The following is a 27,354-nucleotide window of genomic DNA, read 5'->3' as shown; positions in this document are numbered from 1 at the left end:
TGAGGCTTTCGGCTATCTGTAGCTCAATGCATGCATGACCAACTCATGCCCGGTCACTCCAGCCAGTCACTTTGAAGTCACTGTAACTTTCCCCTCATTTTCTTCACCATAACTTATCAAATGTTTGCTATTCTTACTTTGAAATATCTTTTGACACTTGCTTTTTTGTTCTTGCCATCTACATCTAAATTCATGCCTACACTGTTGGAAGATGAACAGCAATGGAGTCAGCTTTGAAAGAAGACAACATTGGTTTAAAAACTAACTTCATTATGCATTAGCTCTGAGCTAGTTATTTAACTACTCTAAGTGTTGGAAAGTAGTGTTTTGAGAATTAAATGAGATACCCTGTGTAAAGATACTATTTTATTACTGTAAGTCTTATATTACATCAAGATACATATGTAAAGAGACATACTATTAATTTTCTTTCCCCATCACCTGATCTACCTCCAAACTCTTTTCTCTTCAGTGTATCTGGACTTAGCACAGTACATCAAGACAACAAATACCTGCTGACTGCTTCTCTTGCTTAGGCATTAACCTTCCAGAACACTGCCTTGATTCTTCACTCAAAGATTCTTCAGTGGATAAAGGGCCCTTGGTATCCAGATTCTACCCATCTTCTCATATGGATTCTCTAAATCTCCGATTACAAACCTCCCAGATCCTCTAATTCATTCTTCCTTTTGGGCTTTTGCATAGTTATTCTTAAACACTGGAACCACCTGGCAGGCTTGTTAATATAGTTTGCTAGGACCCTCTCCCAGCACTTCTGGTTCAGTAGATCTGAAGCCCGAGAATCTGCATTTCTATCAAGTTCCCCAGGTGCTGTCAGGGGCCTGAAAACCCCTGGCTTAGACCGTTTCCAGTATGCATAAGGAAAACATCAAACAAAGAAAACCAAGAGAAATGATGGGCATGTTTCAGATACTATTGTAAGAATATGACAAATAGTTTATAATTGCCACATATCTATTAGGTTCCTAGAGGGCAAGGCTTGAATCAGGTGAAACCTGTGTTAAACAAGTGTTATCTACTATATACTATGTATTAAATATTATGTTAGGCTCAATAAATATTACATAAGAACAAGTATTTTAATAAAGTAATGTGAGATCCCACAATTAGAGATAACCCTCTAAGTCAAATGAATTCACAGATATTGGAAATGGATACTTGACACCAAATTCAGGATATTGGCATGATAACTTATACCTAATAACCTTACCTCTCCAGATCGAAGACAAATACCATAGACTAGTGCTTTGGCAAATTCATGTCACCCAAAAGGCATACAATAAAGCTGACCCCTCAGGCTTGCCTTAGCAGAGCTACTATCAACACAAGGGCCCTCAGGGACCCAGGTACGTGGGAGGTGGTCCCAGATTAAGGTTCGTTTAAATGCCAGTACTTCATATTTTTGTGACTAGCTCCCTTCCCCAATTCTGAGAAAGGGTCTAAAGAAAAGGGACATACCTGTTGGTTCTGCAGAGTATTCAACTGAGAATCAAGTTTCATCTTTTCAATGCACAGGTCGTTCATCTGATGCAGTTTTGTGGTGTGTTCTTTTGTCTTCGTCGTCAGTTCCCATTGTACTTGAGCAATCTTCTCCTGACGGCAGGAAGACGCAAAATGGATTAAGCGAGTAAGAGAGGAGACAGAGGCAAAAGATATCCAAATTTGATCAAACTATCAGGCAAATGCAACAATATGCACATAGGAAAATATTATCAGGAGCTATATGAAAATCCAACCACAAGCAACTGCATTGGGTCTGGTTTGATTAGAGAAAAGATAAGAACATAAGCATGCTCAAGGGTAAAAGTCGATAAAAGACAAACATGGATATCCCCCCACTGTTGAGGAATGAAATTAGTAGGCATACTGAGTTCTGGTATTCATTACTTAAAAGAAAGAACAATGGTTTAAGGTACAAACTTCATTTACTGCTCTTTCCCCATTCTTGGCCCAGAATCCTCAAGGTAGGGAGCTTAAATAGCCATGAATCTACTAGTGGCTTTCCTTTGTCTTATTGCTCCAAAAAATCATTTTAGATCACACATACTATCTCCAGCATTTCCCCGATAGAGACCAGTCCCATTGACATGAACACTTAAATAAGTTTGCTTCTTCCAAGTACAGTGGTGAATCGGCATAATCAAAAGATGAGACAAGACTGCACTAGGAACCTCTCCCCCTTCCCTATCTCCTAATGAGGTAAGACAGGAAACTGGAGAAGTAATGATTTGTAGGCTTATAAAATCTTTGTAAAAGCTTCTATCTTCAAATCAGGCTGTAACTGGGATACTGCCTCATCTCATAGCTCTAGTAACGATGTAGGCATTAATATTTTCTAAGACACTACCAGCTACATAGTCCATACTTGGTTATAGAATTTGTTACTTAGAGATCCTTTTTCATTTCCAGATTGTAATAGCATGCAAAGCTGAATAGAACTAGGATCCTCATAGCACAGCAGTTCCATTTCTAATACTATTAGAGCATTTATACATTAATGGAGACCTTAAAGTGAAATCTCCCTGCAATCTTTCTTGCCATTTTGCCATCATATATACATGTACCCTGCACCCCCAAATCCAGTGCTGGTGCCTTCACATGAAGATAGACAATTTCCTTCAATCAAGTGAATGTTAAGGAAGTCAAGACAGGCATAGGATCATCGGGGAGCACTGTGGGGCTCACTGACTCATTTCCACCTGCACAGATGCTTCACAGAAACCACCTACAGCTCAGCAGGATTTCTTGCCTTGACCCAGATTCAACCAAGGTAGACCACCTGTCCTTTCATCCTTACCTCCCACATTTTCATTTCTTTTGCATTCAATAGCTCCTTTCGAAGTTTTTTGATCTTTAGTTCTTCCAGTGTTGTACTGACAGTAAGTGTCTGAAGGGCTTCTAGGTCTATCACACGGCCAAACTTGCTGATCATTAGCTGACGGACTGTTTCTTCCATTTCTAAAAGAGGACAGTCACTGTCAGGTTGTTCAGTGGCTCCCATTGCTATTAATGGACAGTACTAATAACATTCTAAGGACCTGCTTTTGCAAGAAGATGGTAAGTGATTTTATATTACCAGTTGATTTTTCCTTGTGACTTTTTACCTCCTTTCCTCACTTACAATGCCCATTCCTGTATTGTCTTTTCATCTAATTCAAAATCCTGTGTAAAATGGACTCAGCTTCCCTACCTGGCTTATACACTCGGATCTACCCCTCCTTAGGCTCTTAATGGGCCTCAACTGGATTATGAACTCTTCTGTTTTTTATTTTTCTAAATTACTGATCTCTACAGCATTTAGTGCTAAGAATACATCGGTCACTTAACAGAAGTGTCCATCTCACTCCCAGGAAAGCCTGCAGTGCATGTGGAGGCTCATAGGCTCTCCATGGTCTGCCCTGCTTTGCCCCTGTTCTCTCTCCCACTTCCTTTCCCATGCCTCTCTCCTCACTAACTCCAGACATGCTGGCCTCCTTTTTGCTTCTCAAACTTTCAGGCTCTTGCCCATCTCAGTTCCCATCTGGAATATTCTTCCCCAAACAGCCACATAGCTCACTCTCCCCAGCCCATTTTCTGAAAGCAAGTTCCAAGACTGGTGAAAGATTCATTTCCAATACACTCAGTTCTGAAGGTATAAACCAAAAGCAGGTCTTTGTCCTCTAAATGGTATGTCATCTTTCCAGGGAGGAGTTCCTAGCCTCATACAGACCTCAGCACTGTCTTTCCCAGTCCTTTAATTTTTCTTCTTAGTAATTACTTCCGTCTAACATGCAATATATTTTACTTCTGTTTGTCTTTCCTCAACATGAGAATATCAGAACACCAAGGGAAAATTCCATCTGTGTAGTCTAAGCTCCCCAAGAAAATGGAATTGTGTAATAAGACTTTCTCAGTCAGCAGACTGTCCCCTAAGTCAAGTCTGACAGCCTAAAGTATGATAAGATGATATAATTTGTTCCTCATTGTTATGGTTGAATTATAATGGCATAACTGCCATGGCTGCTCTTTTGCACAGTCTGGGGAGGGACGATTCATTGCTATGCTATATGAGTGGTGTCTCTGTGGATTTGTACACCGTGGTAACCATGAAAATCAGTGATGCAAACAAAAGGATGGTTAGATTACTTGAGAAACTTGACTTTCCCAGCTCATGCCCTCTCCCCTGGAGCCTTATGTACAAGGCTATGCACTGTGGTCCTTGCCATTTCCCCTGTGCAGCCAGCCTAATGCCCTTCTCCTGACTTAAGGTCAGCTAGTGTCCACTGGGGACATAAAGGCTTCTGGAGCACTAATCACCCACCTTCCCCATGGCCAAGTGCTCTTCGGAGTGCAGTGAACCCACCCCTTCCCATGTTCTAGATGCTCCTCTTCTTCCGCCTTGGGTCTAGGGGCAGAGGAAGGGAACAAGCAGCTAGCTGTGGTGCTTCTCATCACCCGTAAGCCCTTGTTCTGTGAGCTACAGGGAAGGCGCCCACTCTGATTCTCACCTTCAGAATCAGGAGATCAGTGTTTAACCTGACTCGCAACTTGCTTTCAGAAAGTGGAAGAGGAACTAAAAGTCACTGAATAAAACTTCACCACATGGAGCTATTTCTTTTCATTTCAGCTGATACTCCAAACATTTGAAAACTTCATTTCATCTTCTTCACACATTTTCCCAAATCAAGAGTTTACCCAAACTGAAGCAAGCTACTTTCCTTGTATTCATTCTAGTTTATTCCCTGACTTAATGACTAATACTTTGAAATATAAACAACATTCACAGGCTACTGAAGTCACAGGACTGTGGAGTGCAGGAGGAACACTGGGATCTTGAGGCTTATACCTGAGAACAACTGCCTCAAATAAGTGTCATTTGAACATGGAGTCCTACCATATACTTTCTTTTTTACAATCTAGCCACCAATGAGGGCAGAACTATCAGCACTCATTAGAAACTGACCTCTACAGATCCAAGCAACTTGGATTGGCAGACCACTGTATTCTTCCCATTTCTTTTTCCTTTGTAAAATTTTCTTGTGGGGGAAAAAAGCTTACATTGAATTGTGGGAAAATACTCAAAATGTACCATTTAAATCATGTTTAAGTGTACAGTTTTGTGACATTAAGGTAGATGCTACTGTATTGGTAATATTATTAAAGTTGGAATACTTCATAACTTACACATACCAAATATTACAAGAAGTATTTTAAAAGATAATTGTCTTTTTGCTATGCATCTCATACCGTCTACCTCAATTCCAGGTGGATTATAAATGCAGATGTGAAGAACACTAACAAAACACAGAAAAATATCTTTATGATCTCAAAATAGGAAAGAGTTTCTTAAACAAGACACATACACACAAGCAATGCACAAACCATAAATCACTGATAAAATTAACTGTATAACAGGTGAGTTACAGAAAAGCAAACATAAGGAAATGGCAAGTAAATGTATGAGATGTTCAACCTCATCATCATTAAGGAAATGTGGATAAAAAACCACTGTGACACACATTCAACATTTACCAGGTTGGCAAAAGTATTAAAATCTGATAGCATCAAGTATTGATGAGAATATGGAGACTGGGCAATGCTCACACTGCCAGGGTGGGGAAGGGGGTAGGTAAAATGGTACAACCACCTTGGAGAGCAACTTGTCAACATCCAGAAGAGCTGAAAATGCACACATCCCCCTAGAACCCAGAGACCATTCCTGGGGACTCACCTTCTCACACACATGCACAGGGAGATGTGTACAAGAAGGGTTATATTGTAACGTTGTCTAATCAGGAAGAATTAGAAATGCCCTAAATATCTATCAATGGGAGACTGAAGAAATATTCTTTAATAGTTTTATAATAGAATATTGTAGTAACAGTTTAAAATGAGTAAATTAATTATCTGTAGCAATATGAATACTTCTCAAAATTGGTTTAACAAAACAAATTACAAAAGATGTGAACAATATAATATTACAGTGAAGAACATGTAGTTTCCTATGTCGTGTGTGGGAACGTACATCTGTCTGTGTGCTCGCCTGGTGGGTGGTCCTAGAGAAGGAGGTACTCTAGCATTAGAAAGATGAAGGACTTCCATTTTATCTTCAGTGTTTTATTTCTAGGCTTTGTAATGGTATTTACATGTTCATGGGTACATGGGTATTATATTATTCTATATTTCATGATATATAAAACATCTTAAAGTTAGTTTCTATTATAAATATTTATCCTTTTAAAATATAAAGGTGATCATTGAATGGTATCAGGATAGAGAACAGGTTGGAAGATGAGAGACATTGTTTCCTCTTCCAGTGGTTCTGCTTCTGTGATGACTTACTGTTGTCAAAGAAGGAGGCAGCTACCTGGTGGTTCCCTCTCTTATCAATAAATATTACTAGATGACCCATTGGCTTAGGTACTCACTGTTTATAGTTTTTGCCATCTCTCTCTTTTCTCGGATAAGCTTTTTACGCCTCTCCCGGTATTCCTTGTTAAGTTTTTGCTGCCTGGAATTTTCTTCATGGAGCTGTACAATTCGTTCTTGCAGCTGTCCCAGAGAATGATTAGAAAAGACCAAAGTTCCAGAAAGATCACTAGGTAGTTCTCCAAATACCACGTGCTCCATCTATAAAAGCAAAGCAAAGCTCACACTAAACGTAAGTTCATAGGAAGCAGGAGGGAAGCACTTCTGTCTCTGTCTCTCGTTTAGGTCCTTGCCTTTGGACTTGGGTCTTCCGCACCTCTGATACGTCAGGGCAGGAGGCTGCCACATTATGCAAACCTTCCCACACAGACCATGCCTAATACCTACTGCACAAGGATGGAACAAGCATTTCAGGGTTGGCATATTAGGCAAATTTCTACATTTAGCTAATCCAGTTTGAGTCAGGTTGCACAAAATAAGTGTAAGGCTGATCTGAGGTTTTTCTTCTAAAATACACTGTTCCCTCTTTACCTGATAAAATAGGACACGATGGGCCTTTTCTCTCACTGATATGTATCTACATTTTAATGCAAGTTGTAGTTCTCGTGGACTGTAAAAATAAAGGAAGGAAAGAGAACATTCTCCTTTTGTCTTGACCTCCCTCATTAGCAAGAAGAGATTAAGGTAATTTGGGCCTCATTAGTTCATGTGTATTAGTTCATGTGTGTAAGATCCAAGATTTCCACCTCCAAGCCATTCCATCCTTGGGTCATAGGCTCCTCATTTCTTCCGACCCAAGACAACTCAACTTTCAAAGTGATAATGGGCCACAGGCAAATACACGTTTTGATGTTACTCTTTTATAACAATCTGAGAATGGATAAGAAAAGTTGGGGTGTCCTTCTACAGATAGAATTCTCAGCAAAGGAGCCCACTTCTTCCCAATGGGGACCCTGAATCTGTCTGGAAAGGCCTGGGCCTAGTGGCCCCTCAGCTCAGACGGCGTGGGGCAACCTCTCCACACCCAGCACCTGGTGGAACTTGAGCGGAATCACCACCAGCAGTTCATTCAGCCGCTGCTGCTTCTCTCGTTGATAAGCCTCCAGGGCCTCCTCTGCTGCGTCCAGATTAGTCGCCACAACTTTCACCTGTGGAAAGCCCCAGGTGTGAAACGTTTACAAGACTCAGTGAATGTACACCTCAGGTCATGAACAAAGGCATCTCGGGAGGAAGTGAAAGCGCGAGCTCGGTCTGCTGAGTTGGGCTGTGATTAACCAGAGGATCCCAGTTTGCAGCCCATGAGTGCATATTATTTTTTTCCTTCTAAGTCATGATCCACACTTTTTCAGTCATTCCTATGTCCCCAGAGTTGTAAAGATTTTGTGAATAAGAACTCAGAAGACATGCCCTCCCTCATCTCCCTTTTATTTTCTGCATGAAAAGCAGCTATCAGCATGGAATGTCTATCAGCATGCTGAAATCTCATTTGGTCAGAATGACCTCACTATATTAAAGGAAAAAGTCCTTTAAAGCAACTAAACTACTAATTACAGTAATCCTAAAGCACATTCTTCAGCTCCTAAAAAGCCTGAAGCTTTTCCAAATCATTTCCTATTTGCAAGAGGAGAAGCAATTTATCAAAAATACTTGTGAAGATGAATCAAGGGATGTTGCTCTAGGAAAAAGTTCCCCTTGCTACCTAAGAAGGAAAATGAGCAGATAAGGCAGAAATCAATCAACATAATGACACCAGAAGCGTAGCTTAGTGGTCTCCAACATGGAGTGCACATGCCCCAGATGACCAATAAAGCTAAACTACTGGGATGCAGAAAGAAGATATCAGCATTTCTATTTCTATTTATTTTTATTTTTGATTTCTGTTTTTGAGAATGCTTCAAGTGTACAAAATATATGAATGCAATAGTTCATGAATGTAACTTGTAAATAAATAAGTACTTTTTGTAGAGACAGATGGTCCGTGATTTTTTTACTTATAGAAGTATGTAATAAAAAAATTTGGAGCCCCATGCTTTAGATAAAGCAAGTCCAGTCATCAAAAGAACAACGGCCCCTACCATGACTGTGCTTGAAGAGAAAAAACTGGATGTGATGTTTGAAATGTTTCTTCTCTGGGGAAAATCCTAATGTATGTCACTGTAATGAAATGGCAATGCTACAGCTGGCAGGATGTATGGCATGTCAGGAGAGGATACATAAGTAGGCTGACCACCATACTTTTTTGGATAATGCATCATATTCCTTTTTGAGATTATCAAGAATTTTCTTTTCTTCAACTAAGGCCTCCTCAATGTCCAGTCTTTTCTCTCGAAGTTGAAGGGCCAGTTCAAAAAGACCCACATCACAATCTGAAAAGACAATCAAAATAAAAACGAAACCTCATTTGCTATGGGAAGTAGTAATACTAGAAGTATGGACTTTGGAGCTTCAGAATTAGTGATGTCCATTTGTGAACCCACTGTAGCAAGCTTTCACTACACTCAGGGCTCCATAATTCCAGATAGAATTTATTAATAATATTAGTAATTATGATACTAGTATCAATGTTCTGAGCAGTACTGAGCAGTTCTGAGCCAAGCTTTGTGCCAAGCCTTTTGTGCACATTCTCTCACTTGAAGCTCATAGGTTCGGCAAGGTAGAAACTACTGTCCCCATTTTATAGATGAAGACCCTAAATCTCAGAGGTTCCAGAGCTGATATATGGCAGAATGGGATTCAAGTACAGTGTCTCTCTATTAATTTCACTATATCACACAACATTTATCCTTCAAATAATAGAGAATGTGGAAATACAATAGAGTACTACAGTGGAATTTAGGAACCTCAGTTATAAAATTTTTAAGTTCCCTTCTACTCATAAATATTATGACTTTAGGAAGACTTTCATTCTCAAGATTAAAACAAGATTTAAACTTCATTTGAAATTAAACATTAAAATTTTAAATTTATATGAAATGCCTACAAAAATTAATTTCAGACCAAAAAGAAATTGTTTCTTCTCTACTGACTCCTTCATCTATTGAGACTGTAAGAATATTGGTCTGGCTGCTACAGACTCGTTTCACCAGTGGAAACAATGAATATAAATTGCTAAGCATCCCCAGGAAATGATACAAATTGCCTTACAAAGCAGATTTGCACTATGAAAATCTGAATGGGTTTGTCAAAAAGGGAGAGCTCTGTGTAAAAAAAGTGTGCATGTGTGTGTGTATATATATACATACATATGTATGTATATATATACACAACATATACAACATACATACATATACATATACACGACATACTATATATATACTATAATCTGTTTCTCTATAAAATGAAACTTGCTGCATAATTTATGACTTCATCAACTATAGATACAGATTATTTGTCACTCAAAATGGCTGCCTAAAGGAACAGAAACCATCCAGAGAGCTCTAAAAAGTATTCATCAGACTATACTTCATACATCTTAAACCATCCTTTCCTTAAATTTGGTTATAAGACAACTCAAAAATCATAAAAAAGACCTTCTTGGTATTGTCAATGCATGTGCACATTTCATAGCAGACGTGTGGTTTCATCCAACGTACTTTCCGGGCAGGCAGAATCATCAAAGACCTCCTCCTCAGTCCCGGACTCATCCTCGCCGCTCTCCAAACTGGACTCCTCTTCGCTTGAGTCATCACTCTCCTCATCTCCATCTAAGAACAAAGGAAGACAATGAAATGGAGAATTTCCTATGCTAAGCTGAATACAAGAGTTTTTTTTTTAATGGGTTGGTGAGATAAAGCAGGAAATTACTCAGTATTTTTAGGAGAGTTTTCACTGTTAAGGAGACAGAGACCACAAACTCAAATGCTTGCAAAAGGGTGTGCAAATTAATTTCACTGCATCACGTCAAAGAGGGTTGAGACCAAGCCTCCGGGCTGCTTATGCTGTGACCCAGCTCACACACACTTGGCTGTATGGGTCCACGATTCCTAAATCACAGCGCTCTGAAAAAAGAGGATTTTCATAACTTATCTGAACTGAAGTAATGCTATTTGTAGTCTTTATGTAACTTACTTAGTGTGAATGTTCACGTCTTGCTGCAGAAATATTAAGGTGTTTGATTCAGAGATCCTGCTCCAATCCTGTTAGGGATGCTGACCAAAAATCTCTGCTTTGACCAAACTCGAGTCAGACTCCTCTGAGTCCTCTTTCTGACCAGTCCTTGACCTTGGGTTCTGTCCTTGGCCCTCTTAGTCCAGTTTTAGCAAGAGTCCTGCTGAGTCAGTTTAGTAAATCTCCCCCACCTTGATAGCTGACCAAATTCCTTTTCTCCTACCCTCAGTATCTTATCACTGTGGCCTGTTTTCGGGAAAAATCCTGTTGGAGCAGTTTACAGAAGAATTACACTACCTCTTCATAATTTTCTATCCACTGGCCCTCACCCTGTTCCTTGGTTATAAATCTCCCCTTGTCCTTGTATTCAGAGCTGAGCTGATCTCTCTTCCTACAAAATTCCATTGCAATAGTTCCTGAATAAAGCATGTCTTAGTGTTCTTTAACAAGTGTCATGGGTGATTTTTCCTTTAACAATGTCATATACAATATATTTTATAAAATATAAAATCTTTTGAATACTAAAACCCATCTGCCCCCAAGAGTTTTAAAAGATTGTAGACCTCACCCACCAATTCTGTCCCATTTTCTTTAAAATGGCTTGAGGCCATCTATGAACCATAGATCTCTGATTGGCAATTTCCATTTTATGGAACATCAACTTAGAGATAAGGGGTGGATTTCCTATTCTCTAGAAGATTTCTTAAATTTAATATCTCTTAAGATTACGTTAAATGATCTTACCACCTTATGAAATAAATCAGCCAAGTTTAAAATTAGACTTGAACATTTTAACATAGACTTCTGCTTTCAGATAGAATTGATCTACTTTTCCCTATTCCTCCTGCTAAATACAGCTAAAAACCCTGGGCATTATACATAAAACAATCATAAGACAATTCTGAAAAGTGACGAGAAGAGAGGCCAACTATGCACCTCAGAACCTAAGGAACAACACTGAGGTGAGATCCTTGGGTCTTCTTTTCCCTTCATATGTCTCAGACTTGGAGATGAATTACATCAGCATCCCAGAACTACCAACAGGTGCAGATACAGAAAGGCTCAGCAAGAGCCCATTCTCTCTAGCCAGACGACCAGAAGAGACAGTCTCCCAAGGCAAAAAACTTAGACAATACTCCAACCAAACACCACAGAAAAAAAAAAAAACTGTGGCCCCATGCCCACCCACATCAGCAAAGGCCAAGAGGAGAAACTAGACATCTACCTTTGCAAAGCTGTAACTAGGCACCCCAACATCCTTATCAGGATGGTGTCAGAGAAGGCCAAGCAGGGAACCAGACGTTTGTTCCTGCTGGCTGACAGCCAGCATCCCCTGCCGAGGTGTTTGTGGGGATCTCGAATAACCTGGACTCCTACTCTCATCTGGCAGTAACAAGGCTCCCTTCCCTTTCCCCACAGAGGTGGTGTCTGAAGAGTTCTGTGGAGAGTCAAGACATCATTGCCCAGAGGTACCAAGGCCATCCCGACTATGCTATCAGTAGAGACTGTGCAGAAAACTGGAATTCCCATCCCCACGTAGCAGTAGCAAGCGATCCCCCTTTCTCTGAGTGACACTGAAGACTGAGTACCTCCACCTGGCATTAAGGAGTAGGCACCCACCCCTTTCTCTGGCAAAGCCATGTTTGAGAAAGCCAAGTAAAACAGAAGATTTAAATAAGATTCAGAGTCTTATTACATAATCTGAAGGTTTCCAGGTTTCAAATGAAAGTCAGTCATCATACCAACAGCCAGAAGATCTCCAACCGAACGAGAAAAGACAACTGATGAATTTCTACATTAATATGATAGAACGTTGAAATTACCTGACAAGGTATTTAGAATAGCCATGATAAAAATGCTTCAGTGAGTAATTATGAACACACTTGAAGCAAATGTAAAAATACAAAGCCTTAGCAAAGAAATAAAAAGTCTCAAAAAGAAAAAAGATATAAAGAAGAACTGGTTGGAAATTTTAGAATGGAAAAATCCAATAATTAGGATAAAATCACAATGAATAGGCTCAATAGCAGAATGGAGGGGACAAAGGAAAGAATCAGCGAACTTGAAGATAGAATAATAGCCAGCTTGAACGATATAAAGAAAATGGACTAAAACACAAACTAATCCCAAATGCCAGAGCTTTAAGGACTTATGGGACTATAATGAAATATCTAAATTAATGCCATTAGTCCCAGAAGGAGTGAAGAACGAGGGGACTCTCAAAACTACTTGAAGAAATAATGGCTGAAAACTTCTCAAATCGGCAAAAAACAAAAGGCTACAGATTAAATGAGTAAACCCCCATCAGGATAAAACCAAAGAATTTACTCCAAGACATATCATTGCCAAACTTCTGAAAACTAAAGATAAAAAATACTGAAGGCAGTGAGAGAAAAATGATACTTTATCTATAGGTGATAAGCCATTAGAAATATCAGACGGTTTCTCATCAGAAACCATGGAAGCCAGAAGGAAGTAGCACAGTATTTTTCTGGGGCAGAGAGAAAAGAAATATGAACCTAGAATCCTATATGCAGCTAAAATGACCTTCAGAACTAGAGGGGAAATCAAAACATTCTCAGAATAAGGGGAAATAATAAGAAATTTTATAAATTTAGGTATACCTAACTTAAAAGAATGGATAAAAGAAATTCTCTACACAGAGCAGAAATGATTTTTTTAAAAAAGGAACCTTGGAACATTAGGACAGGAAAAAGGACTTAGTAGGCACAAATATGGGTAAATGCAATAGGCTTTTCTCCTCGCTTTGAATGTTTAAATTATGTTTGATGGTTAAATAAAAACTATAACATTGTCTAATGTGGATGTAAATGTATGTATAGGAAATAGAACAATTACAAATAGGGAAGATAAAGGGATATAGAGGTAAATAAGGATTCTATACTTGACTTAAACTGGTAAAATTATGATACTAGTGGACTGGGATAAATTATGTATATAAAATAATATATAGAGCAACCACTAAAATGTCATACAAAGAGATGCACTCAAAAACACTAGAGAAAATTAAAATAGAATTCTAAAAAAAATATTGAACTAATTCACATGAAGGCAGGAAAAAGGAAAAAGAAAATAGAATAAGAAAAAAAAATGGCAGACTTAAGCCCTAAATATATTAAATGTACATGGTTTAAATACACCAATAAAAGAACAAAGAATGGATGAAAAACATTACCTAACTATATGCTGTCCTACCAGAAATTCACTCCTAATATAATGATATAGTCAAATTGAAAGTAAAAGGAGAGAAAATACATATCATGCAAATGGTAATCAAAGCCAGGCAGGAGTGGCTATGCTAATATCAGATAAAGTAGACTTCAGAGAAAAGAAAATTACCTAAGACAGAGCAAGACCTATATAGTGATAAAAGTGCCAGTTTACCAAGAATACATAACAATGCTAAATGTTTATGCATAAAACAACAGAGATGCAAAATAGGTGAAGCAAAAGCTGATAGAAATGAAAGAAAAGGTAAATCCTTCATTATATTTGGACTTCAATCCCCCCCTCTTTCATTTAATGGAACAGCTGTACAGAAAATCAACGAGGATATAGGAGACCTGAACAGCACCAGCAATCAATGGCATTTAATGACAGTAATAGAACACTTCACCCAAAATAGCATAATATACATTCCTTGCAAGTGCCCAGAGAATGTATACCAGATAGACTACGTGTTAGATCATAAAACAAATCTCAACAACTATGAAAGAACTAAAATCATACAGAGAATGTTCTTTGACCACAATGTAATCAAACTAGAAATCAATAACAAAAAGATAACAGGAAAATCTCAAAACACTTGGACTTACACAACACACTTCTATATAATCCAAGGCACCCAGAGGAAATCTCAATATAAATTTTAAATCTACATTAACCTGAATTAAAATAAAAATGAAAAGGCAACTTTTCAAAATTTGTGGAATACACCTAAAGCAGTGCCAAGAGGGAAGTCTACAGTACTAAATTAGAAAAGAACAAATGTCTTAAATCAATAATTTAAGCTACTACCTCAGAACTTAAAAACAGAATGCAAAATAAACCCAAAGCAAGCAGAAGGAAGGTAAATTATAAAGATAAGAACAGAATCAAAAAATCGAAAGCAGAGAAAATCATTTGTACAAAGAGCCAGTTTGTTCTCAGAAAAAAATCAATTGAATTGATAAAACTCTTGTAAAACTGGAAAAAGACAGGAAGAAAAAGTCACCAATATCAATAATGCAACAGGTGTGAACCACTGTGTTCTACATTTGAAAACAACGTAAGACTGCATGTCAAAGATCATTCAATGAAAAAAAGAATGTAACAGGTGTATTACTACAGACCTTGCAGATAATAAAAAGATAACAAGGAAATGCAATAAATATCTCTAATCTGGCAATTTAGACAAAATAAACCAATTCCACACAAAAAATACAAGCTATCATGATTCACCCAATATGAAATAGATAATTTGAATAGCTCTGTAGCTATTAAGAACATTGAATTTATATTTTTAAAAATCCCCTGAAGAACTATATAGGTCCAAATAATTTTACTGGAGAAACTCAACCAAGCAAAGAATTATCACCAATTCTATACAATATTTTCCAGAAAATCAAAATAGTTTTCCAGAAGATCAGAGACACTTCCTGATTTGTATTTTGAAGTGAGTTGTTTCCTGATAGTAAAACCAGACAAAGAGAGTAACCCCACACTCCCACCAGAAAAAAAAAAAGCTGTGGACCAAGGATTCTCATGAATATAGATACAAAATTTCTTAATAAAATTAGTAAATAGAATCTGGCAGTATATAAAAGAATTATACAACCATACTAAGAGGGGATAATTTCAGGGGTGCAAATCTGGTTCAATGATCAGTAATTAGCCAATATAACCCACCATATTAACAGGCTAAAGAAAAAAAATCACATAATCAACAATCAGTACAATAAAGCAACTGACAGACTTCAATAGGACCTCATGAGAAATAGGAACAGAGAAATACATACCACCATCTCCTTTAACTTCTTTTTTCTTCACTCGCTTAATCTTCTTCTTTAGGACCTTCATAAGGAAGCTAGCAAATTTATTGTTTTCTCCTATGGCTGCTTGAAAACCAGTATAGAGCGCCTTTTCTTGGTCCTGCAGCTTGGCGATTTCGTGCTTTTTCTCTTCCATCTCTTTGAGAGTTTCATTTATTCTCCACTAAAGGAACAAAAACAAGAATGAATGATAAATAAAATATTTCTGATGAACCAGGTTCAGAGAATAATATGCATTACAATGTCAGGTTATAGTCTACAAACATTGTTTGAAGCTAGCTTCTTAATAGAATTTTACATCTCTGATGTTTATGGAGCCACCCATTTATTTAGTTAAAATTGTATAGTTCCTCAGTGAACATCATTTACATTCAGAATCAGATAAGATCAGCTTTTTAATGTTTAGCTTCCACAAAAAATCTCAATTAAATAAACAGAAAATTTTACTGTGGATGTCAAGTAACATTTTTGGATGTATGCTCCTGAAAATTGATTTTTTTTTCACATCAGTATGCGACAACTAAGACAAAAAGACACATATGTCATCTCTCAGTGAATCTGATACATCTAAAAAGTGTTGTCACTATTCAGTAGTAATACCTATTTAAGAGAATCCTTTTTCCTTTAAGATAAGGATAGGTAGTATAATCTATCTCTTTAAATTTAACATAAACAAATTTAATTTCCTATGATGAATCCAATTATATATTACTCTGAAATTAGCGACCATATATATATATTTTTTATTAAGGTATCATTGATATACACTCTTATGAGGGCTTCACAAGAAAAACAATGTGGTTATTACATTTACCCTTATTATTGAGTCCCCAACATACCCCATTGCAGTCACTGTCCATCAGTGTAGTAAGATGCCACAGAGTCCCTATGTCTTCTCTGAGCTACACCGTCTTCCCCGTTATGCCACACACACCATGTGCACCAATCATGATACCCCACAATCCCCTTTTCCCTCCCTCCTCACCCACCCTTCCCCACCCCTCCCCTTTGGTAACTACTAGTCCCTTCTTGGAGTCTGTGAGTCTGCTGCTATTTTGTTCCTTCAGTTTTCCTTCATTGTTATACTCCACAAATGAGGGAAATCATTTTGTATTTGTCTTTCTCTGCCTGACTTATTTCACTGAGCATAATACCCTCTAGCTCCATCTGTGTTTTTGCAAATGGTAGGATTTGTTTCTTTCTTATGGCTAAATACTACTCCATTGTGGATACGTACCACCTCTTCTTTATCCATTCATCTACTGATGGACACTTAGGTTGCTTCCATTTCTTGGCTTTTGTAAATTGTGCTGTGATAAACATAGGGGTGCATATGTCTTTTTGAATCTAAGAGCTTGTTTTCTTTAAGTAAATTCCTAGGAGTGGAGTTCCCGAGTCAAACAGTATCTCTATTTTTAGTTTTTTAAGAAACCTCCACATTGCTTTCCACAATGGTTGAACTAGTTTACATTCCCACCAGCAGTGTAGGAGGGTTCCCCTTTCTCTGCATCCTCACCAGCATTTGATGTTCCTTGTCTTACAGATGTGGGCCATCCTAACTTGTGTGAGTGATATCTCATTGTGGTTTTAATTCACATTTCCCTGATAATTAGTGATGTGCAGCATTTCTTCATGTGCCTGTTGGCCATCTGAATTTCTTCTTTGGAGAATTGTCTCTTCATATCCTCTGGCCATTTTTTAACAGGGTTATTTGCTTTTTGGGTGTTGAGGCATGTGAGTTCCTTATATATTTTGGATGTTAATCCCTTGTCAGATATGTCATTTACAAATATATTCTCCCACACTGTAGGATGCCTTTTTTCTGCTATAGTGTCCTTTGCTGTACAGAAGCTTTTTGGCATAATGTAATCCCATGTGCTCATTTTTTTTTGGTATCATTAATGTACAGTTACTTGAAAAACATTATGGTTACTAGATACCCCCATTATCAAGTCCCCACCACATATCCCATTACAGTCACTGTCCATCAGTGCAGTAAGGTGCTATAGAATCATTACTTGTTTTCTCTGTGTATACTACCTTCCCCGTGTCCCTCCCACCCCTGCTACATTATGTGTGCTAATCATAATGTGCCTTTTTCCCCCTTATCCCTCCCACCCAACCCATCCTCCCCAGTCCCCTTCCCTTTGGTAACTGTTAGTCCATTCTTGGGTTCTGTGAGTCTGCTACTGTTTTATTCCTTCAGTTTTTGCTTTGTTCTTACACTCCACAGATGAGTGAAATCATTTGATACTTGTCCTTCTCCACCTGGCTTACTTCACTGAGCATAATACCCTCTAGCTCCATCCATGTTGTTGCAAATGGTAGCATTTGTTTTCTTCTTATAGCTGAATAACATTCCATTCTGTGTATGTACCACATCATCTTTATCCATTCATCTACTGATGGACATTTAGGTTGCTTCCATTTCTTGGCTATTGTAAATAGTGCAGCGATAAACATAGGGGTGCATCTGTCTTTTTCAAACTGGGCTCCTGCATTCTTAGGGTAAATTCCTAGGAGTGGAATTCCTGAGTCAAATGGTATTTCTATTTTTAGTTTTCTGGGGAACCTCCCTACAGCTTTCCACAACAGTTGAACTAATTTACATTCCCACCAGCAGTGTAGGAGGGTTCCCCTTTCTCCACATCATCACCAGCATTTGTAGTTGTTTGTCTTTTGGGTGTTGGCCATCCTAACTGGTGTGAGGTGAAATCTCATTGTGGTTTTAATTTGCATTTCTCTGATGATTAGGGATGTGGAGCATCTTTTCAGGTACCTGTTGACCATCTGAATTTCTTCTTTGGAGAAGTGTCTGTTCAGCTCCTCTGCCCATTTTTTAATTGGGTTATTTGCTTTTTGTTTGTTGAGGTGTGTGAGCTCTTTATATAATTTGGATGTCAACCCCTTATCAGATATGTCATTTATGAATATCTTCTCCCATATTGTAGGATGTCTTTTTGTTCTACTGATGGTGTCCTTTGCTGTACAGAAGTTTTGTAGTTTGATATAGTCCCACTTGTTCATTTTTGCTTTTGTTTCCCTTGCCCAGGGAGATATGTTCATGAAGAAGTTGCTCATTTTTTTAGTTTACTTTTGTGTGTGGGGTTAGACAATAGTCCAGTTTCATTCTCTTGCGTGTAGCTGTCCAGTTTTGCCAACACTAGTTGTTGAAGAGGCTGTCATTTTCCCACTGTATGTCCATGGCAACTTTATCACATATTAATTGACCTAGATGCTTGGGTTTATATCTGGGCTCTCTAATCTGTTCCATTGATCTATGGGGCTGCTCTTGTGCAGTACCAAATTGTCTTGATTACTAAGGCTTTTTAGTAGAGCTTGAAGTAAGGGAACTTAATTCCCCAAGCATTATTCTTCCTTCTCAGGATTGCTTTGGCTACTCAGGGTCTTTTGTGGTTCCATATGAATTTTAGAACTATTTGCTCTAATTTGTTGAAGAATGCTGTTGGCATTTTGACAGGGATTGCATTGAATCTGTAGATTGCTTTAGGTAGGACGGCCATTTTGACAATATTAATTCTTCCTACCCATGAGCATGGGATGTGTTTCCATTTATTGGTATCTTCTTTAATTTCTCTCATGAGTGTCTTATAGTTTTCAAGGTATAGGTCTTTCACTTCCTTGGTTAGATTTATTCCTGGATATTTTATTCTTTTTGATTCAATTGTGAATGGAATTGTTTTCCTGATTTCTCTTTCTGCTAGTTCATTGTTAGTGTATAGGAATGCCACAGATTTCTGTGTATTAATTTTGTGTCCTGCAACTTTGCTGAATTCAGATATTAGATCTAGTAGTGGATTCTTTAGGGTTTTTTATGTACAATACCATGTCATCTGCAAACAGGGACAGTTTAACTTCTTCCTTGCCAATCTGGATGCCTTTTATTTCTTTGTGTTGTCTGATTGCCATGGCTAGGACCTCCAGAACTATACTGAATAAAAGTGGGGAGAGTGGGCATCCTTGTCTTATTCCTGATCTTAAAGGAAAAGCTTTAAGCTTCTCACTGTTAAATATGATGTTGGCTGTGTGTTTGTCATATATGGTCTTTATTATGTTAAGGTACTTGCCCTCTATACCCATTTTGTTGAGAGTTTTATCATGAATGGATGTTGAATTTTATTGAATGCTTTTTCAGCATCTACAGAGATGATCATGTAGTTATTGTCCTTCTTTTTGTTGATGTGGTGGATGATGTTGATGGATTTTCAAATGTTGTACCATCCTTGCATCCCTGTAATAAATCCTACTTGGTTGTGATGGATGATCTTTTTGATGTATTTTTTGAATTCAGTTTGCTAATATTTTGTTGAGTATTTTTGCATCTATGTTCATCAGGGATATTGGTCTGTAATTTTCTTTTTGTGTGGTGTCTGCTTGTTTTGGAGTGATTCTGTCCTCGTAGAATGAGTTTGGGAGTATTCCCTTCTCTTCTACTTTTTTTGAAAACTTTAAGGAGGATGGGTATTGGGGCTTCACTAAATGTTTGATAAAATTCAGTGGTGAAACCATCTCATACAGGATTTTGTTCTTAAGTCATTTTTTGATTACCAATTCAATCTCCTTGCTGGTAATTGGTCTATTCAGATTTCTGTTTCTTCCTCGGTCAGCCTTGGAAGGTTGTATTTTTCTAGAAAGTTGTCCATTTCTTCTAGGTTATCCAGTTTGTTAGCATATAATTTTTCATAGTATTCTCTAATAATTCTTTGTATTTCTGTGGTGTCCGTAGTGATTTTTCCTTCCTCATTTCTGTGTCTGTGTATGTGTGTAGACTCTTTTTTTCCTTATAAGTCTGGCTAGGGGTTTACCTATTTTGTTTATTTTCTCAAAGAACAAACTCCTGCTTTCATTGATTCTATTTTATTCTTCTTGATTTTATTTATTTATGATCTAATCTTTATTATGCCCCTCTTTCTATTTTATTCTTCTTGATTTTATTTATTTATGATCTAATCTTTATTATGCCCCTCTTTCTACTGACTTTGGGTCTCATTTGTTCTTCTTTATCTAGTTTCATTAATTGTGAGTTTAAAGTGTTCATTTGGGATTGTTCTTCTTTCCTGAAATAGTCCTCCATTGCAATATACTTCCCACTTAGCATGGTCTTTGCTGTGTCCCACAGATTTTGTGATGTTGAATTATTGTTGCCATTTGTCTCCATATATTGCTTGATCTCTGTTTTTTATTTGGTCATTGATCCATTGATTATTTAGGAGAATGTTATTAAGCCTCAATGTGTTTGTGGGCTTTTTCGTTTTCTTTGTGTAGTTTATTTCCAGTTTCAGGTATACTTCCATCTATAGCAGTCCCTCCAAAATACGCTGTAGAGATGGTTTGTGGGAGCTAAATTCTCTCAGTTTTGTTATCTGTAAATTGTTTAATCTTTCCTTCAAATTTAAATGATAATCTTGACAGATAAATTTTTCTTGGTTCGGGAGCCAGGATGGCGGCATGAGTAGAGCAGTGGAAATCTCCTCCCAAAAATACATAGAGCTATGAAAATATAACAAAGAAAAATCTTCCTAAAATAGAGACCACAGGACACAGGACAACATCCAGACCACATCCACACCTGCAAGAACCCAGCGCCTTGCGAAGGGGGTAAGATACAAGCCCCGGCCCGGCAGGACGTGAGCGCCCCTCCCCCTGGCTCCCGGCAGGTGGAAAGAAACCGGAGCGGTTTTCTTTTTGGCGAGTGCTTTCTGGAAGCCTTAAAGGGACAGGGCCCCCGTTGCTAGGGAGGCAGGGTGGTGGGACCGGTGAGCGGGTACCTGGGACCGGCGCCTGAGGACAAAGAATATCCCGCGTTTTTCCCTGCGGGACTGGTGGACGGGTGCCTGAGACCGGCGCCTGAGGACGGAGGAAATCGCGCATTTTTCCCCTTTTCTCTTTTTGGTGAGCGCTTTTTGGAAGCCTTAAAGGGACAGGGACCCTGGTGCTAGGGAGGCAGGGTGGCAGGACTGGTGAGCGGGTGCCTGGGACCGGCACCTGAGGACAAAGATTATCCCGCATTTTTCCCTGCGGGACCGGGGGGCAGGTGCCTGAGACCGGCACTTGAGGACAGAGGAAATCGTGCGTTTTTCCCCTTTTTTTTTCTCTTTTTGGCGAGCGCTTTTTAGAAGCCTTAAAGGGACAGGGACCCCAGTGCTAGGGAGGCAGGGCGGCGGGACTGGTGAGCAGGTGCCTGGGAACAGCGCCTGAAGACAAAGAATATCGCGTGTTTTTTCCCTGCGGGACCGGTGGGCAGGTGCTTTTTGGAAGCCTTGAAGGGACAGGGACCCTACTGCTAGGGAGACAGGGCAGTAGGACCAGTGAGCGGGTGTCTGGGACCGGCACCTGAGGACAAAAAAAAAATCGCGTGCTTTTTCCTTTTTTTTTTTTTTTTTTTTTGTTCCCTCTCTCATTGTTGCTGTTGTTGTTTTGGTTTGGAGAGTGCTTTTTGGAAGTCTTAAAGGGGCAGGACAGGTCACTTAGACCAGAGGCAGGGAATCTGGGGATCTCTGGGCACTCTAACCCCCTGGGCAACAGGGAGCACAGAGGCCCCTTACAGAGAAAAATAGCCTCCCGGCCACTCCCCCTCCAACGGGGCTCCACCACTTTGGAGGAGCACTCCCAGCCAGGTCACGCCCACAGCAACAGCGGAGATAAACTCCATAGCAAACGGGCAGGTAGCAGAAGCCCTGTCTGCGCACAGCTGACAAGCATAAGCCACTAGAGGTCGCTATTCTCCCAGGAGAGGAAGGCCACAAACCAACAAGAAGGGAAACTCTTCCAGCGGTCACTCATACCAGGTCTGCAAACTATCTCTATCACCATGAAAAGGCAAAACTACAGGCAGACAAAGATCACAGAGACAACACCTGAGAAGGAGACAGACCTAACCAGTCCTCCTGAAAAAGAATTCAAAATAAAAATCATGAACATGCTGACAGAGATGCAGAGAAAAATGCAAGAGCAATGGGATGAGATGCAGAGAAAAATGCAAGAGCAGTGGGATGAAGTCCGGAGGGAGATCACAGATGTCAGGAAGGAGATCACAGAAGTGAAACAATCCCTGGAAGGATTTCTAAGCAGAATGGATAAGATGCAAGAGGCCATTGAAGGAATAGAAGCCAGAGAACAGGAACGTATAGAAACTGACATAGAGAGAGATAAAAGGATCTCCAGGAATGAAACAACACTAAGAAAACTATGTGACCAAGCCAAAAGGAATAATATTCATATTATAGGGATACCAGAAGAAGAAGAAAGAGGAAAAGGGATAGAAAGTCTCTTTGAAGAAATAATTGCTGAAAACTTCCCCAAACTGGGGGAGGAAATAATCAAACAGACCATAGAATTACACAGAACCCCAAACAGAAAGGATCCAAGGAGGACAACACCAAGACACATAGTAATTAAAATGGCAAGGATCAAGGACAAGGAAAGAGTTTTAAAGGCAGCTAGAGAGAAAAAGGTCACCTATAAAGGAAAACCCATCAGGCTAACATCAGACTTCTCAACAGAAACCCTACAGGCCAGAGGAGAATGGCATGATATACTTAATGCAATGAAACAGAAGGGCCTTGAACCAAGGATACTGTATCCAGCACGACTATCATTTAAATATGATGGTGGGATTAAACAATTCCCAGACAAGCAAAAGCTGAGGGATTTTGCTTCCCACAAACCACCTCTACAGGGCATCCTACAGGGACTGCTCTAGATGGGAGCACTCCTAAAAAGAGCACAGAACAAAACACACAACATATGAAGAATGGAGGAGGAGGAATAAGAAGGGAGAGAAGAAAAGAATCTCCAGACAGTGTATATAACAGCTCAATAAGCAAGCTAAGTTAGGCAGTAAGATACTAAAGAAGCTAACCTTGAACCTTTGGTAACCACGAATCTAAAGCCTGCAATGGCAATAAGTACATATCTCTCAATAGTCACCCTAAAAGTAAATGGACTTAATGCACCAATCAAAAGACAGAGAGTAATAGAATGGATAAAAAAGCAAGACCCATCTATATGCTGCTTACAAGAAACTCACCTTAAACCCAAAGACAAGCATAGACTAAAAGCCAAGGGATGGAAAAACATATTTCAGGCAAACAACAGTGAGAAGAAAGCAGGGGTTGCAGTACTAATATCAGACAAAATAGACTTCAAAACAAAGAAAGTAACAAGAGATAAAGAAGGATACTATATAATGATAAAGGGCTCAGTCCAACAAGAGGATATAACCATTCTAAATATATATGCACCCAATAAAGGAGCACCAGCATATGTGAAGCAAACACTAACAGAACTAAAGAGGGAAATAGACTGCAATGCATTCATTATACCACTTCAACACACCACTCACCCCAAAGGATAGATCCACTGGGCAGAAAATAAGTAAGGACACACAGGCATTGAACAACACACTTGAACAGATGGACCTAATAGACATCTATAGAACTCTACATCCAAAAGCAACAGGATATACATTCTTCTCAAGTGCACATGGAACATTCTCCAGAATAGACCACATACTAGCTCACAAAAAGAGCCTCAGTAAATTCCAAAATATTGAAATTCTACCAACCAATTTTTCAGACCACAAAGATATAAAAGTAGAAATAAATTCTACAAAGAAAACAAAAAGGCTCAAAAACACATGGAGGCTTAACAACATGCTACTAAATAATCAATGGATCAATGAACAAATCAAAATAGAGATCAAGGAATATATAGAAACAAATGACAACAACAACACTAAGCCCCAACTTCTGTGGGACGCAGCGAAAGCAGTCTTAAGAGGAAAGTATATAGCAATCCAGGCACACTTGAAGAAGGAAGAACAATCCCAAATGAATAGTCTAACATCACAATTATCGAAACTGGAAAAAGAAGAACAAATGAGGCCTAAAGACAGCAGAAGGAGGGACATAATAAAGATCAGAGAAGAAATAAACAAACTTGAGAAGAATAAAACAAAAGCAAAAATCAACGAAGCCACGAGCTGGTTCTCTGAGAGAATAAACAAAATAGATAAGCCTCTAGCCCAACTTATTAAGAGAAAAAGAGAATCAACACAAATCAACATAATCAGAAATGAGAATGGAAAAATCATGACAGACTCCACAGAAATACAAAGAATTATTAAAGACTACTATGAAAACCTATATGCCGACAAGCTGGAAAACCTAGAAGAAATGGACAGCTTCCTAGAAAAATACAACCTCCCAAGACTGACCAAGGAAGAAACACAAAAGTTAAACAAACCAACTACGAGCAAAGAAATTGAAACGGTAATCAAAAAACTACCCAAGAACAAAACCCCGGGGCCGGACGGATTTACCTCGCAATTTTATCAGACACACAGAGAAGACATAATACCCATTCTCCTTAAAGTGTTCCACAAAATAGAAGAAGAGGGAATACTCCCAAACTCATTCTATGAAGTCAACATCACCCTAATACCAAAACCAGGCAAAGACCCCACCAAAAAAGAAAATTACAGACCAATATCCCTGATGAATGTAGATGAAAAAATACTCAATAAAATATTAGCAAACAGAATTCAACAGTATATCAAAAGGATCATACACCATGACCAAGTGGGGTTCATCCCAGGGATGCAAGGATGGTACAACATTCGAAAATCCATCAACATCATCCACCACATCAACAAACAGAAAGACAAAAAAACCACCTGATCATCTCCATAGATGCTGAAAAAGCATTTGACAAAATTCAACATCCATTCATGATAAAAACTCTCAGCAAAATGGGAATAGAGGGCAAGTACCTCAACATAATAAAGGCCATATATGATAAACCCACAGCCAGCATTATACTGAACAGCGAGAAGCTGAAAGCATTTCCTCTGAGATCGGGAACCAGACAGGGAAGCCCACTCTCCCCACTGTTATTTAACATAGTACTGGAGGTCCTAGCCACAGCAATCAGACAAAACAAAGAAATACAAGGAATCCAGATTGGTAAAGAAGAAGTTAAACTGTCACTATTTGCAGATGATATGATACTGTACATAAAAAATCCTAAAGACTCCACTCCAGAACTACTAGAACTGATATCGGAATACAGCAAAGTTGCAGGATACAAAATTAACACACAGAAATCTGTAGCTTTCCTATACACTAACAATGAATCAATAGAAAGAGAAATCAGGAAAACAATTCCATTCACCATTGCATCAAAAAGAATAAAATACCTAGGAATAAACCTAACCAAAGAAGTGAAAGACTTATACTCTGAAAACTACAAGTCACTCTTAAGAGAAATTAAAGGGGACACTAATGAATGGAAACTCATCCCATGCTCACGGCTAGGAAGAATTAATATCGTCAAAATGGCCATCCTGCCCAAAGCAATATACAGATTTGATGCAATCCCTCTCAAATTACCAGCAACATTCTTTAATGAATTGGAACAAATAATTCAAAAATTCATATGGAAACACCAAAGACGCTGAATAGCCAAAGCAATCCTGAAAAAGAAGAATAAAGTAGGCGGGATCTCACTCCCCAACTTCAAGCTCTACTACAAAGCCATAGTAATCAAGACAATTTGGTACTGGCACAAGAACAGAGCCACAGACCAATGGAACAGATTAGAGACTCCAGACATTAACCCAAACATATATGGTCAATTAATATTTGATAAAGGAGCCATGGACATACAATGGCAAAATGACAGTCTCTTTAACAGACGGTGCTGGCAAAACTGGACAGCTACATGTAGGAGAATGAAACTGGACCATTGTCTAACCCCATATACAAAGGTAAACTCAAAATGGATCAAAGACCTGAATGTAAGTCATGAAACCATTAAACTCTTGGAAAAAAACATAGGCAAAAACCTCTTAGACATAAACATGAGTGACCTCTTCTTGAACATATCTCCCCGGGCAAGGAAAACAACAGCAAAAATGAGCAAGTGGGACTACATTAAGCTGAAAAGCTTCTGTACAGCGAAAGACACCATCAATAGAACAAAAAGGAACCCTACAGTATGGGAGAATATATTTGAAAATGACAGATACGATAAGGGCTTGACGTCCAGAATATATAAAGAGCTCACACGCCTCAACAAACAAAAAACAAATAACCCAATTAAAAAATGGGCAGAGGAACTGAACAGACAGTTCTCCAAAAAAGAAATACAGGTGGCCAAGAGACACATGAAAAGATGCTCCACATCGCTAATTATCAGAGAAATGCAAATTAAAACTACAATGAGGTATCACCTCACACCAGGAAGGATAGCTGCCATCCAAAAGACAAACAACAACAAATGTTGGCGAGGCTGTGGAGAAAGGGGAACCCTCCTACACTGCTGGTGGGAATGTAAATTAGTTCAACCATTGTGGAAAGCAGTATGGAGGTTCATCAAAATGCTCAAAACAGACCTACCATTTGACCCAGGAATTCCACTCCTAGGAATTTACCCTAAGAACGCAGCAATCAAATTTGAGAAAGACAGATGCACCCCTATGTTTATCGCTACACTATTTACAATAGCCAAGAAATGGAAGCAACCTAAATGTCCATCGGTAGATGAATGGATAAAGAAGATGTGGTACATATACACAATGGAATACTACTCAGCCATAAGAAGTGGAAAAATCCAACCATTTGCAGCAACATGGATGGAGCTAGAGAGTATTATGCTCAGTGAAATAAGCCAAGTGGAGAAAGAGAAATACCAAATGATTTCACTCATCTGAAGAGTATAAGAACAAAGGAAAAACTGAAGGAAC

General features: G+C 38.7%; 1 protein-coding gene across 4 annotated transcripts in view; it reads right to left on the bottom strand.

Annotated features, from left to right (window-relative positions):
- Positions 1-27,354, bottom strand: part of CFAP44 (cilia and flagella associated protein 44) — a 105,683-nt gene that overhangs the window by 1,759 nt on the left and 76,570 nt on the right. For all 4 annotated transcript variants that reach the window (XM_073231663.1, XM_073231666.1, XM_073231664.1 and 1 more), the window contains 7 exons: positions 15,555-15,750; positions 10,023-10,133; positions 8,665-8,795; positions 7,461-7,577; positions 6,429-6,630; positions 2,819-2,979; positions 1,480-1,614 (listed from right to left, as the gene is read on the bottom strand). In XM_073231663.1, coding sequence (XP_073087764.1) covers positions 1,480-1,614; positions 2,819-2,979; positions 6,429-6,630; positions 7,461-7,577; positions 8,665-8,795; positions 10,023-10,133; positions 15,555-15,750 — 1,053 coding nt within the window. The remainder of the gene's footprint in view (positions 1-1,479; positions 1,615-2,818; positions 2,980-6,428; positions 6,631-7,460; positions 7,578-8,664; positions 8,796-10,022; positions 10,134-15,554; positions 15,751-27,354) is intronic.

Source organism: Manis javanica, chromosome 3 (assembly GCF_040802235.1).
Source record: "Manis javanica isolate MJ-LG chromosome 3, MJ_LKY, whole genome shotgun sequence".
Taxonomy (NCBI): Eukaryota; Metazoa; Chordata; class Mammalia; order Pholidota; family Manidae; genus Manis; species Manis javanica.
Note: the sequence above shows the minus strand (reverse complement) of the source record. Positions and strands in the feature narration are given on the sequence as shown.